This window comes from Microtus oregoni, unplaced genomic scaffold, assembly GCF_018167655.1.
Source record: "Microtus oregoni isolate MIOR12 unplaced genomic scaffold, Mior012 000032F_ref0000030, whole genome shotgun sequence".
Lineage (NCBI taxonomy): Eukaryota > Metazoa > Chordata > Mammalia > Rodentia > Cricetidae > Microtus > Microtus oregoni.
This window is the reverse complement of record NW_024543091.1, coordinates 10211081-10224383: the sequence shown is the minus strand read 5'-3', so window position 1 is coordinate 10224383 and position 13303 is coordinate 10211081. Positions and strand designations below refer to the sequence as shown.

At 37.0% G+C, this 13303-nt stretch overlaps 1 protein-coding gene across 24 annotated transcripts in view; it reads right to left on the bottom strand.

Annotated features, from left to right (window-relative positions):
• Positions 1 to 13303, bottom strand: part of LOC121466166 (muscular LMNA interacting protein) — a 233038-nt gene that overhangs the window by 66623 nt on the left and 153112 nt on the right. For all 24 annotated transcript variants that reach the window (XM_041679752.1, XM_041679759.1, XM_041679765.1 and 21 more), the window contains 2 exons: positions 10319 to 10363; positions 3981 to 4025 (listed from right to left, as the gene is read on the bottom strand). In XM_041679752.1, coding sequence (XP_041535686.1) covers positions 3981 to 4025; positions 10319 to 10363 — 90 coding nt within the window. The remainder of the gene's footprint in view (positions 1 to 3980; positions 4026 to 10318; positions 10364 to 13303) is intronic.

The window sequence follows — 13303 nt, the reverse complement described above, 5'->3', positions numbered from 1 at the left end:
TCATGATTCGGGGTGGGTGGGTGCTGAGGGTCATTAGTCTAAGGCTGCTATTTACTCGTGTTTACAATCTATCGTGTGTCATTTTTTACTTGAACACTGTTACTAGGGCACATAAAATTGGATTTTTTTTTCAGCCTTGGAAACTTATCATCATAATTGTATGACAGCAAGTTGGTACTGCCTCTGGAGATTTACTGCCAGCAATGACCTAGCAAATTTGATGCCGACGTTTGAAAATGATGGCTTCTTAGCGCAACATCTTTCCCAAATTAGTAACTTCAGCAAATGGGATGACGGGTTGCCTGTAGCTACAGTAGTAAATTAGAAGGAGATATGATGGAAATCAAGAGCCACAAAAGGAACCCAGTTTTCAAGTCTGTTAGCTCATGTTTTTGAATCATGAGATCTACACAACAGGAAGAGAGGAGGAGCACACAGGAACTCTATGAAGCTGCTCGAACTTCAGCTGATTTGATGAGTCAAACAGTTTTAAAGTGACCTGATTGTTACTTACTTCTGTTTACTAGGTCAGTCGGTGACTGGTAACTGACTGCTGCCCCTCAGCAATATTATGGACTTGACTCTGACACTCATGCTCATTTTCCCCTCAAATAAATATCTCAGATCTCAAAATCTTCTAGTAAATGATAAAACCTCCGATAATGAAAAGCAGTTCATTGGTACCCTATGAGACTACTGAGATGGCACACGGCGCCCATGGGGGTCCAATGGGATGGGAAGCATGACAGACTTTTGTAAAGAAAAAGAAAATAAAAGAATTTTGAATTTATATAGAAAGCCAACTGTAAATAAGCGAGACAACTACCATAACAGCTGTAACAAACTAAAGACGGGGCTTCAATAATTATAAAGCACATCCCGTGGCTCAAGAACTGTTTTGTGGAATAGACTCAACACAGATTGAATTATTTTGATGGAAAAGAAGACAATAGCATGAGTCACGGCTCAGGAGGTGTACATGATGAATGCTGGAGCTCCTAAGGATGCTGGGTCAAGGAGAAACTGTCTTTGAGCTTAAAGAAGAATCACTTCTCCACAAAAGCCTTTCTAAACAACAGGGGCTTAAGGGCCCTCAGAAAGCTGAGTCATGCCCAGTAAAGCAGGGTACAACAGCTGGCACTCGGAACCAGAGACAAAATAACTGCCGGCTTAAGGCTCTTCTTTATTCTGCTCCAGTAGCTGCATTTGCTTTTACTTCTACCGGGCCATGTGGTTTATTTTCTAAACCTCTTATGGGTCTGCTCTGCAGATTCAGCAGCCCATCCTTAACAGCACGGAATGGTTTGCAATGGCATGGAATTCCAAGAGCAAAAGAGCCAGCTGTCATCTAACCCAGGCTCCCCCCATAAAATAAAAATAAATAATAAACAAACAAACAGATCTTACCCATCTTGTCCAACCAAACTGTTTCCCAAGCAGACAAAAGAGGACACACCCATCTTTGTTAATAGCGAGGTGGTTTAGTTCCAGAATTAAAAAAGCTTCAACCTGAGAGCCAATGCTCCCGTTTCTTCCTTGCTCCTTTTGATATGCTTTGGGAAGCACTGTCCAGCATCCAGGATGCCTCTGAGCAATCATTAAGTCATCGTGTTTAACAGACAATGTAAAATCTCAGTTCTCCAGAGGTCCATTTCCCAATTTACTCAACAGAGGTGTCATAAGCCTCCTGAACTATTAAAAATCAATAAGAATGATTCCTTTTGAAAACCACACGGAACAAGGACAAACATTAATGCTATGATCTTAGATGATCTAATTAAACTTTTGCAGCCTCCACTTCACTGCCTATAAAATGACTTCTCACATCTTTTCATAATCTAGGGGTTTGGAGTGCAATCAAACTGTCTCCATTTTCTACAAGACCATATCGAAAACAGGTTGTAGTGTTATGTAAGTCTCATAAAATTCCCTTCAGACTGGTACAGTACTTCTTCCAACTTCCGCTTAGAGTGGGAGATTCCATTTGAGTTGTTAACTATTGTGTTGGTTGTTATAGAGTAGAAGCTATTAAGTGAGTCTCAAGAGTTGCCAAAATAGTTCCTCAAATTCAATATTACATCATTTGGCTCCTAGAAAAAACAATGGAAACAGCATACATACTGTGTGTAGGTGAACACACAAACATTCACACACACACACACACACACACACACACACACTCACACCACTGCTTGCATTTTGATGTGCTAGGAATTGAACATAAGTATCGTGGATGCTAGAGTTCTTCACCATTGGACTAGACCGCAAACCCAGAATGCAAATATTTTAATACCTGAAGTAATGACTCTTTGGAGATGCACACTTGTAATGATGACAAGCAGGCAGATAGGCCAAGTGGAAAAGGTTTTAAAACTTGAAATTACTTTATCAATCAGAAGTCAAATCTGTATGCTTAAGATTGATAGTAAACTTCTGCCAGGATGATAATTTGTCAGATATTTTAACTTAAATAAGCTTACAATATTTCTGGCCTATAGTTGAGTCAAATAATTGCCACAGTAACTGCTTATTTTACTTCAAATTGATGAATTTATTTATATAATTTAACACTAATGTATACTATTTTATAATACATATTGTATGCTAGACACACATACATGATATATATGTAATCACCTGTAATATCATCAGTAAATATGTATTTTAAACATATATAAATATTAACTCATATATATATGAATATAGTGGTTTTATTTCTCAAAATTGATCTTATATACTCCAATTTTCTGAATTGAACCTGAAGAGTGTTGATCATGGAATATAATGGTAAAATTTTATGGAAATAAAAGAATTATAATCAGAAATAATGTCACTGAAGAATAAGATACTATATGTATATATTTCTTTCCCGGTTTAATATGTTTTGGGCAATCTTAAATATAGAATAAATTCATGAGGTAAAATCAAAGTGATTTGACTGAATGATTATGTCAGGTCAATACTTTTGTGATTTGCTTGATAGTAACATCTTCATAAGCATAACTATACCTCAGAAGAGATCTCAGATTAAAACTTAGTTAAGACATGATTTGGACTCTTTAAAAAAACTGGTCTAAATTACCTGCAAAGACATCTTCCTTAAGTCAAAGCAATATTTTTCATTTCTCTTAGAGAACACAAACACAGCCACATGGGATATTTTGATAGATTTTTAAGTGGGTTTTATTGTATTTATAACTTGTTTGTACTATACCTCATTTTATTAGTCTGATACTTAAATGTGTGTATATTTTTATGTATTCCCTTAAAATGGAATTTTTAGTAGCATGTATGTAGCCTACAAATTCACAGGCATGCATTTGATCAGTTGACATCTAAAACTATATCTTTTGTATGCTGTGGTGAATGAATTTCCACATGAGCATGGTCAAACCACTCGTGACTTCCAAACTTTCTGCTCTCAAGAAACAAATAGGAATTATTTTAAAAATGAAAAGCATGTAATATTTCCAGATCTAAAGTGGGAACAAGTTACCTTTATAATGTAATTGCAATTTGTAAATGCAAATTACATGCTAAGTGTAATTTGTTTCCCTGGCTACTGTGTCAGCAAGCATTGATTCTATCCTGGAGGAACTGGGTAGTGTATGATTGAAGATTCCGGTTGTTCCTTCAGTGTACAAAGGAGTCTGTCTCCTTCGTCTCCACACATCCAGAAGCCACCCCACATTATCTGTTTTTATCTCCTCAAACTACTTTTTGATCCCTCTTATCAAGAAGTGATCTCCTCTGTAAATTCAAATTGCATTGTCTTCTGACTCGGTTCAATCTTTTGTAAAATCACGGCTCAGAGTTAGTAGGAGTTTTGGTTGAAAAAAGGCAGTCATCATGCAACTTTGGTAAAACATCAGTAAATTTTGTTACACATGTGAGGGAGCTCATTATCTCTTCAGTTTCTTTAGCTGAAGTTATCTTGAGAAATAAGAATGTTCAAAGCAGGTAAACAACTTAGAACATACCAGTTGACTCTCAGACGCTGTAGAGGACGTTGATAAAAGATTTGCCTGAAAATATAAATATGACGGATATTAGTGAGATTATAGAAAAAGCATGACACCAAGAAATGGTTCTTTTGAGCAATGTGGCACACATCCTCTGCATTTTAGTTCACAGAGTAGGGTATGTGCTGTTTTTCTTCTTGCCTTAATAGTACAAGCCCTGCCTCCTGATACCAATGATTCTTCAAGGTTAGGTAATATCGTCTGTTTGCTCAATCCATATTTTATTTAAACATAAAAATATGCTAGATATTTATGTTTACTGACACCAAAATTAAAAACAAGTCAGATTTTTCTCAAAGCATATTTATATTAAGAGAGTAACATAACAAAAATCTCTCGAGTAAGGAATGGAAATAACTCACTTCCAAAATTTTTAGAGAACCTGTTAATATTGTCTTTGTGACTGGTTCCTACATTTGACTTTTTTTGTCTGGGGATCATATCTTTACAACTCGTTAGTATTTCACAATTTCCTTGATAATATTTTGTACTTCATAGTGACATGCCTGGAGGCTATGATGGGGTGGACCCAGCAGAGGGAAGATAAAAGATGATGCTGAAGGCAGTCTACAGTGAAACTTCATCCAGGCTGAGTGTGGGAGTCATCAACTGTGCTGTCTAGGGTTGTAGTTACAAATAGCATGGTCTCCAAAACCACTGAAGACTATTTTTAAAATTCTTGTCACATACAAAAATATGATTTGGTAGGGATATATATGTGTGTGTGTATGTTAATTAATTTGATCAAGGTTTTTATAATGTATGCACAGATGAGACATCACACTATTTTCTATGAATATAAAAGCATTTGTCAATTAAAGATAAGTAACATTTCTATAAAATGGTAGACCACATTTTCAGTAAAGTTACATTTTTAATACCAAAGAAATTCTGTTAGTTATATTTTGGTCGGTTGGTTTTATTTCAGGGCGTGTTGTTTCTTTGTTTTATAGGGTCTCATTACAGCCCAAAGTGGGCTTGACCTCATGACCTTCCTGCCTCAGCCTCTCCATGTTGAAAATGGAAGTACATGCAACCATTCCTTTCTTACAACTAGAATCCATACAATATAAGAACCGAAACAGTGAAGCCTACAGAATGAAGCTGTGACTGCCTGAAAGACAAATGACTGTAGAGGGCCCCAGCTACGCTAGCCAGCCTTGGAGAAATCCATTTTACTTTGCAAAAGCACAACACCAAAATCATAAAGTGCCAGCAGGCCCCTTGTTGCTGTCTGGAGCTCCATCCCCTCAGAACCCATAGTGGAGAAACTTTAAAATTGCATAAAATTCTGTCTTCTCATGAATATAAGACATAGGACTTATTCTATCCTCTCCATTCTGGTGGAGCACAGCCTGATGGTAACTTCCACTCCTCCCTCAGCCCTTTTCACCCACTAATAACTGCAGAAGCTCATGGAACTGGAGGAATACATGAAAGTCATTGGTAGAGTGGCATTTCCCCCCTCCATTGTGTACAGCTCTTCTGTAACTCATCAACCTCTGGCCTCATCTCTGGAAGTAGATCTGGATATCGAGGGGAATTTGAGTCTCTTTCCCCTAAAATCTATGCCTGGTCCTAAGCAGCACCTGAGTCACTCCAAGCATAGCAACACCTCCAACCATAGCAACACCTCCAAGCATAGCAACACCTCCAACCATAGCAACAAGAATATGTGAGCTGCATAAATGAGAGAAGATGACCTTTATTTGAATATCTGTGTATAAAGTGGAAAATATTCTTAGTAAGGTTTGACACATTTTTCAATATATTGTGATATTTAGGAATCAATATTCTTCCACTGTAATGACATTTTCTGTCCCTTGAGCTCATTAAAATGAGATTTTACCTATAAACTATCATATATTGAATAATGCTGTACCACTTTTTATGGAACTTAAAAGTAATTCATGAAATTTGAAAAGTTCATTAAATAAGTTACTATCAAATAGAATAGTACTCCAAAACCAAGGGTTTCAGACAAATTCATTAGAAGCACAAATATTCCATTTTCTAATATTAAATTTTACTATGAATTTATGCTTTCATTGGCTTTTTCTTGGTTTTTAATTTTGGTTTGTTCAGACAAGATTTTCTATAGCTATGGATCCTGTCTTGGAACTAGCTGTTGTAGATCGGGCTGGCCTTGAACTTACAGCGATCTACCTGCTTCTACCTCCCGACTGCTGGGATTAAAGGTGTACACCACCACTGCCCAGCAGCACGCTGTAATTTTTAAATTACACGAATGAAATAGATTTATGCAGGTGAGAGTTCATAAGAATAATAAAGGCAAATGCTGAGAAATTTTTCTTCCAAATCCGGGAGACCGAATGAAAGAAATTGTGTTTTAAAATAAAAGTTAGTATTTCACACAGAGGAAAGCAACTATCTCAGCATGAAAGCTGGGATACAGTTCAGTGGTGGAGCATTGGCCTAACATATGCAAGTGCCTGAGTTCAGTTCCCAGCACTAGAAGAATGGGTGGTACCAGAAATTTTATAATAACAAAACTCACCTCATGGGACTCATGAATGGTTTAAAGAAAGTTTATTTGCTGCTTGCTATTATTGCTGAATTTAGCATCTGTTTAAAAGTTTAATGAAATAATGTTGATAAACTGTTGATATCTGCTCATACAAAAGACCTAACACTATATTTTAATATGTTGTAAACCCTATTTTGTTTCTCTTGTGCTTAAGAATATCTCAGCTAAATTACTTTAAAATAGCCTTTAATTGAAGCATACTTGGGAGAAGCAATATTAAAAGTTTAATTAATCTAAACGAGTGAAAGTGTCATTGATCCAGACTGTAAACAAGAGTTAGATATTTAATAAAGACCGAAAGAACATTATTGTCTACTGGTCTCCCTCCTTCCTTCCCTCAATTCCTTTATCTTCTTTCCTTCCTTTCTTCTTTCCTCCCCTCTCTCCCTTTCTCCATTCTCCTCCTTTTGTTCTCCACCAATTTTCTTTCTCTCTTTTTAAGAAGGAGGCACACATAGAATAATTATTCATAAACCCCTTATTATTTAATTAACCTATTATAACCACCCCAGGACAATTGAAAACCCATGAGCATACTAACATGCTGATACAGTAGGAAGTCCCCACTCTGTCTGTCTCTTTCAAGGTCATTCAAGTTTCTGGCCATTTCTCCCATCTCTGTAAGAACGTAGATAGCTCACTTGTGTCCTCTATTGGTGTTTACATCTCAGAAGTGAGAACCTTGCCATTGCATCCACTCATGGACCCAGTGACCCCTCATGGACTTGTACATAGTAGGTGTTCAATAAATATTTGCCAAATCACTGAAGAAAAGTGGGAAAGTGAACAACAGAGTTAGGAAACACTAACTAGGTTTTCCAATACTAATGATCCTTGGGTTATAAATGAAACTAGGGATTTGGTGTGTTGGGTACTAACTTGCTCAGGATAACTTCAGTACAACACAGTTCTCTTCTTGACTTTAATCCTTCCCTTATCCTGCCCGCTCTGTGGTACACGGACTGGTGCCCTGCATGGCCCCTGCTTTTGAACCAAATCTAGAACTCTCCTCGGGTTAATAAAACCTGGAGTCTCGGCACATATATTTCTGTGAAAATGCCTAATTTCACAAATAGAGTCAAGTACTAAACTGTTAGTCTAGAGACTTCTCATAGTTCCTCTCACAGGACATGGGAAAAATTAAAATGAGAAATTAATAGCTTAAAAGTATTCAATTTGTACTTAGATAAATTATCATGTGTTTTATCCATTATACTAGAATTTCAAAAATGAATTATGGCCTCGTTAATTTTTTAAAAGTCAGAATATATTGTATTTAAGACAGATAGTTGACATAAAAGGACAGCCTAGAGATGAACAGAACTTCCAGCTGAAAATCATTATTTTCTTCTCAGAGTAAACATATCGACTGTATCTTAGTAATCACAGTAGCCATAGCTGTGTGTTGGTAAGTGTGAGTTATCTATAAGTTGACAGCAAACACCTGGTTATATCTGGCATCATAAGATGTCCTCTTCCAAAAGATAGATCTTCCTAAGACACAGAAATATTTGAGATGCCACACACAATTTAAATGTTATGTTGTAAGAGAAAGTCAAAAGCAGATCTTCTTGCTCAAAAAAACAAACTTTAATTAAGGTCAATAATCTTAGCAGAATCAAAGTTATATTTGTTCTAATCTAATCCTGAATTTGCTCAATGATTCACAGTTAACTTCAAATGACTCAACTGTTCTCCTAAGCTATGGGGATGGAAAAATAACCTCCTTTGATAAGGTTTAAAAATAAAGAACCTTAGCCAGGCGGTGGTGGCGCACGCCTTTAATCCCAGCACTCGGGAGGCAGAGGTAGGTGAATCTCTGTGAGTTCGAGGCCAGCCTGGTCTACAAGAGCTAGTTCAGGACAACCTCTAAAGCTACAGAGAAACCCTGTCTCGAAAAAACAAAAAAAAAAAAAAACAAAAACAAAAAAAAAGAACCTTCTAAGAGCCTGGGTAAAATAGTCATTGTGAAAACCTTAAGACCCCAGGCCTTACCCGTACCTTCACCAGGCATGGTGAGCCCCTTATAACCTCAGTACTCGGGTGACAGGGACTAGTGACCCTAGACCCATCCAGCTACTTACATTAGCTAAAATGTCAAACTCCCAGTTCAAGTAAGTGGAAATCCCTGCTTTGGTAAATAAAATGGAAAGTGATTGAGAAAATGCATGATGTCAGCCTCTGGTCTCCATACCCACACAAGTGCAGGTAATATAGGCACATACACATGCAAAAAAAAATACAAGTTAAGACACACACACATTTCTAAAGAGTGCTTTTTCTTTTTTCCCACTAAAGAATCAAGGCGTCCAAATCATGAGGCTTCTAGTCTTCTAACAGCAGATAGGTGCATAGATGCAAGAGAAGGGAGATGTGGATAAATGCAAAAACGAAGGACAAAGAAAGAGAGGGCCTATGATGTATTAATAACTCCAGTGTGTTGAGACTGCTTTAAGAGTTTTTCACATAAGGACTATCTAAACCTTAAATTCATCACATGAGAAAGCTACCATCACCCCTTATCTTATGGGTGAAAATGAAGTCATCATAAAACGAAGTAAGTCACCCAAGAAGCAGCAGTTCCCAGTAGGGTCTAGCTTACCAATGTCTCCAGGCTTTCAGACATTCCTCCAAAGGACTTCCAATAGTAATGGAAATCGACAGAAATCACTTCCAGGAAATGCTCTGAATCATGTTCCTGACACATCCCATAACCATAATTTCCTGAGTATGATAAAATTTAATAATTCCCTGGGCTTATTGTTTGCCTTAGAGAGATCCAAATGAAGGCAGAAAGGTGTGAAGCGTGGTGATGGCATGGCACACAACACACATTTAATAGCTATTTGTCCTTGATAATGATGTGTCCTGGAGAAGGAGTAGTTTAATAGGTTATTTCAGATTAAATGTTCAATACTTGCTGGGAAACTGTCTCACTTATACTAGAATGTTTGTGCAGAAGCAGATGCGGGCCACAGTTATGACATGATTGAGAGACGTGGGTAAGGCTCTGTGTGCATCGAGTGCTGAGCATGTGAAGACACACCTACATATTTGTTGGTGTAGTGTTCTTCTTTAAGACTTAACTATATATTATGTTTGGCTGCATGTATGTGCCCCACATGAGTGCTTGTTGCCTGACAGAGGCCAAAATTTTTTTTAAAAAGCAGCCATTCCTTTGGACCTGGGGTCACAACCAGTTGTGACTTACCATGTGGGTGCTGGAAAACACACCTGGGTCCTCTGCAAGAGAAGCCAGTGCTCTCATCCCCTAAGAAATTTCATCTCTCCAGCTCTCTGATTTAGTTTTTCTCATAAACAGACACTGAATTACTTGATAATTTAAACATAGAAGAGCAACAAACTAATAATTCATTTAATCTGGTGATTCCTTTGAAGCACCTGGGTGGACTATTTCTTAAATTCCAGAAGTACTTATAAAAATAAATGTCATCTAAGCTTTAGAAATTGGAGGTACAAAAGGCAGGTGGTAAAGTTCTGGTTTGTGTAGCTTAAGCAGATTAAACAAGAATTCATTTAAGAAAGAATTCGGTTGATAAGGTTACTTGATGCTGTACACCTGACACAATCTAATTTCCTATGTCTGGACCAATCATCACATCTTACCCCTTCCCATTTATGAAAAAATTAACAAATTCCATTATAATGACTATAGAGCTGACTTCCCTTTAAAATATGAACACCCCTCCATTGAAAAAGTAGCAAGCATAGTAAGAAAGATACTTACATATTTGGTTTCTCGACCAGCTGCTCTTGGGTGAGTTGAAGGAGTCTGCATGAAAATAAAAATAATTAAGTATCTCCATAATTAGTGAATAATGAAGTGGTCAAAATTTAAGAAGATGCATCTTTTTTTCTACTGAGACTTTCTAACCATGAATCATAAAGATCTATTCAAAATTCCATTTATCTTTGAAATTTACTTCATTAAATTAATAGCCCTTCATTATTCTCTTAACAGAAACTATTTGTCAAAACTCTGTCAGTTTCCTCTTATTTATTGATAATGTCAACCACGAGTCCTATAGTTAGTTCCTCATCACATTTATTCTATAGTTTTTTGGCTGTCTCAAAAGTCACTGGAAATTTCGCGTCTATCTGTTCTTTGAGCCCCCTACACTCAAAGGCATTCATCCCATTTCATTCATTTACTTTGAAGACCAAACTCAACTTTACTTCCAAGAATAGCATGAAAGCTCTCAGAAATTACAGCTTCAAATGCCCCTTCCTCAAAACTTTACCTCTTCATTCATACCTTCATGTCTAATATGTCTAATACCTCTGCTATCAGTTATGCTATAGTGGGATTTCTCAATTATTTATCCTTACTAATTGTATTCTAGTTCTAACATCTCCTAGCTTACATCTATTTTATAGTCTTATGTTTAATATTTCCATTTCTCCTGCATCCCTCTCTTTATGTGACAAATTACTTGTAACACAGGAATAGAAGCCCTATCTGGTCACTCTGATTCACTTACCTCCACACTTTATTTGAAATGTAAAATGATTCTTGTGGAAACTCTCAACCAGAACTTGATTTCATGTTAAATAAAGGCCCATCAACGTCACCTGTGCCCACTCCATATGCGTTGGTGATCCCCCAATATTTGTTCTCTTAGGTCTATTTTCTGAGGTTAGAACAAGGTTTTCCAGGAACAGATTTGAGCCTGAGGAGGCTAGGTGGCAGTACTACAGGAATGAGAAACCTAGGAAATGATCTCTGTGTATCCCTCACATTGGTCAGTTAAGAAAGGTAGATAAGAACGCAGAGAAATAATAATTAAGAGAAGGAACTGGAAGAATATGGTGCTCATTTAAGATCTTAAATTTACTCCACTGAAAGGTGTGTGTTGTGAAATAAGAACATCATTCAGGAAGTTCTTTTTCTCAGCCTCAGCATTACTATCCTACATCTGAACTTGTGTCTTCTATTTTCTGGCCTATTACAGTGCAAGCCATTCCCTCTTTCTTATCAATGAATAATGTCTGACTGTCTTACACAAAATGCAATACACTGGGGAGCTTGTAAACAACAGGCATTTCTTAGTTCTAGAGGGTGAACAGGTTTAAGTCAGCTCATTGTGTAGTGAGGTCCTGTTTTCTCACTCACAGATTGAAAATTCTTGTTTCCTCACATGAGAAAGGGGTAAGAAACTTCTCTCTGGTCTTTTTCATAATCCTGTCAATTAAGATTTAATCCCCATGATCTAATAACCTTTTAAAAGCTTGACATTACAATACCACATCAGTGATTACTTCTACTTATTAATTCTGGAGGAGGGAGTTAGACCATAACACACTCCTTTTTAATCAAGATCTGATTCTAGATGGATTTTTTTTCCCTGCAGCATCTCTATCCTTTTGTATAACCAGCACCTCACATTCATCTAACACAAGCACAGCACAACACTAGCACAACAGCATGATGTTTGCCCTTCCAAGCCTCAAAAACAAACAAATGTTTTTCTTTATCCCATTTCTTTATTCTTTTTCTTTATTCTTTTCAAAATTTTATTCTTTTCAAAATGATGGCAGGTACTATTTTATTCTCTAGTTTTTGACTATTGGAATTTAGATATTTTTATCTCTGTTGTCTTACAATTTGTTTGCAACATCAGGGATCAGGCAAGCAAAGGAGCAGAGTTAGGGAGTAAACTGTGTCACCATGTTCCTTTGTGCTGGTTGCAGAAGAGGAAGCAGCTTATTACATGGTCACACAGCCTAACAGCTTTTTTCCTCTGCTGAGCACTTTCTCAGTGATGACAACCAGAACAATGACTAGAAAAAAGCTGGAAAATCAGAGGTGCAGAAGAGCAGGATGAGGCTCGGGGTCCCCACTGTGCAGAGCATTTGGATGGGGAATCTATTTGTCCATATTTTGTGAACTTCATCTATGATTAAAAACATCTTCATTTTGTTCTTTGAGCATAGTTCCTGGGTTGATAAAATGGCTCAATGAGTAAAGACATTGTCCCCCAAGGCCCATAGCTTGAGTTCTACCTGCTGGGCTCATATGACAGAAGGAGAGAACTGGCTCCTCCAAGTTGTCCTTTGACTTCCATGTGCATGATATGCACCCCCTCCACACAATCAATATTGTAATTATAATTATAGTTGCACTAAATATAGAATGATGGGTCTTTTCTTTGATTTCTGTCTACCTAGATTTTCTTTCTCATACTTATAAAGTATTTTGGCATCATGAGATGAAGTTCACAAAATATGGACAATTACTCTGAAAATAAAGAGGAAACCTTGACAACATTGACAAATCCTAGTACTGGGAGCTATTATTGCTATTCTAAGTATCAGACACACCTAAAGAAAAATTATCTACAGAATTAAGGAAAGAAGTTTAAGAACTCTAGATAAAGAGCCAGAAATAGCAACAGTAGAGATACATAAGATGAAAGGCAATTCTAGACATCTATAGAAAAATTAGTGCTGTCATATACAGAGTCAATATTCAAAGTGTTGACAGAGCCAAGTTAAAAATGGTTACTTTCTAGCAGTTACGGATCTCATGATCCTTGTTGACCGTGTCCTTTGTTTCAAGAGGTCCCATTTATTAATTGTTTCTCTCACTGCTGTGCTGCTGGTGTTACATTTAGGAAGTAGTCTCCTGTGCCAATGCATTCAAGTGTACTTCTTACTTTCTCTTCTATGAGGTTCAGTGGGGCTAGCTTTATGTTGATGTCTTTGACACATT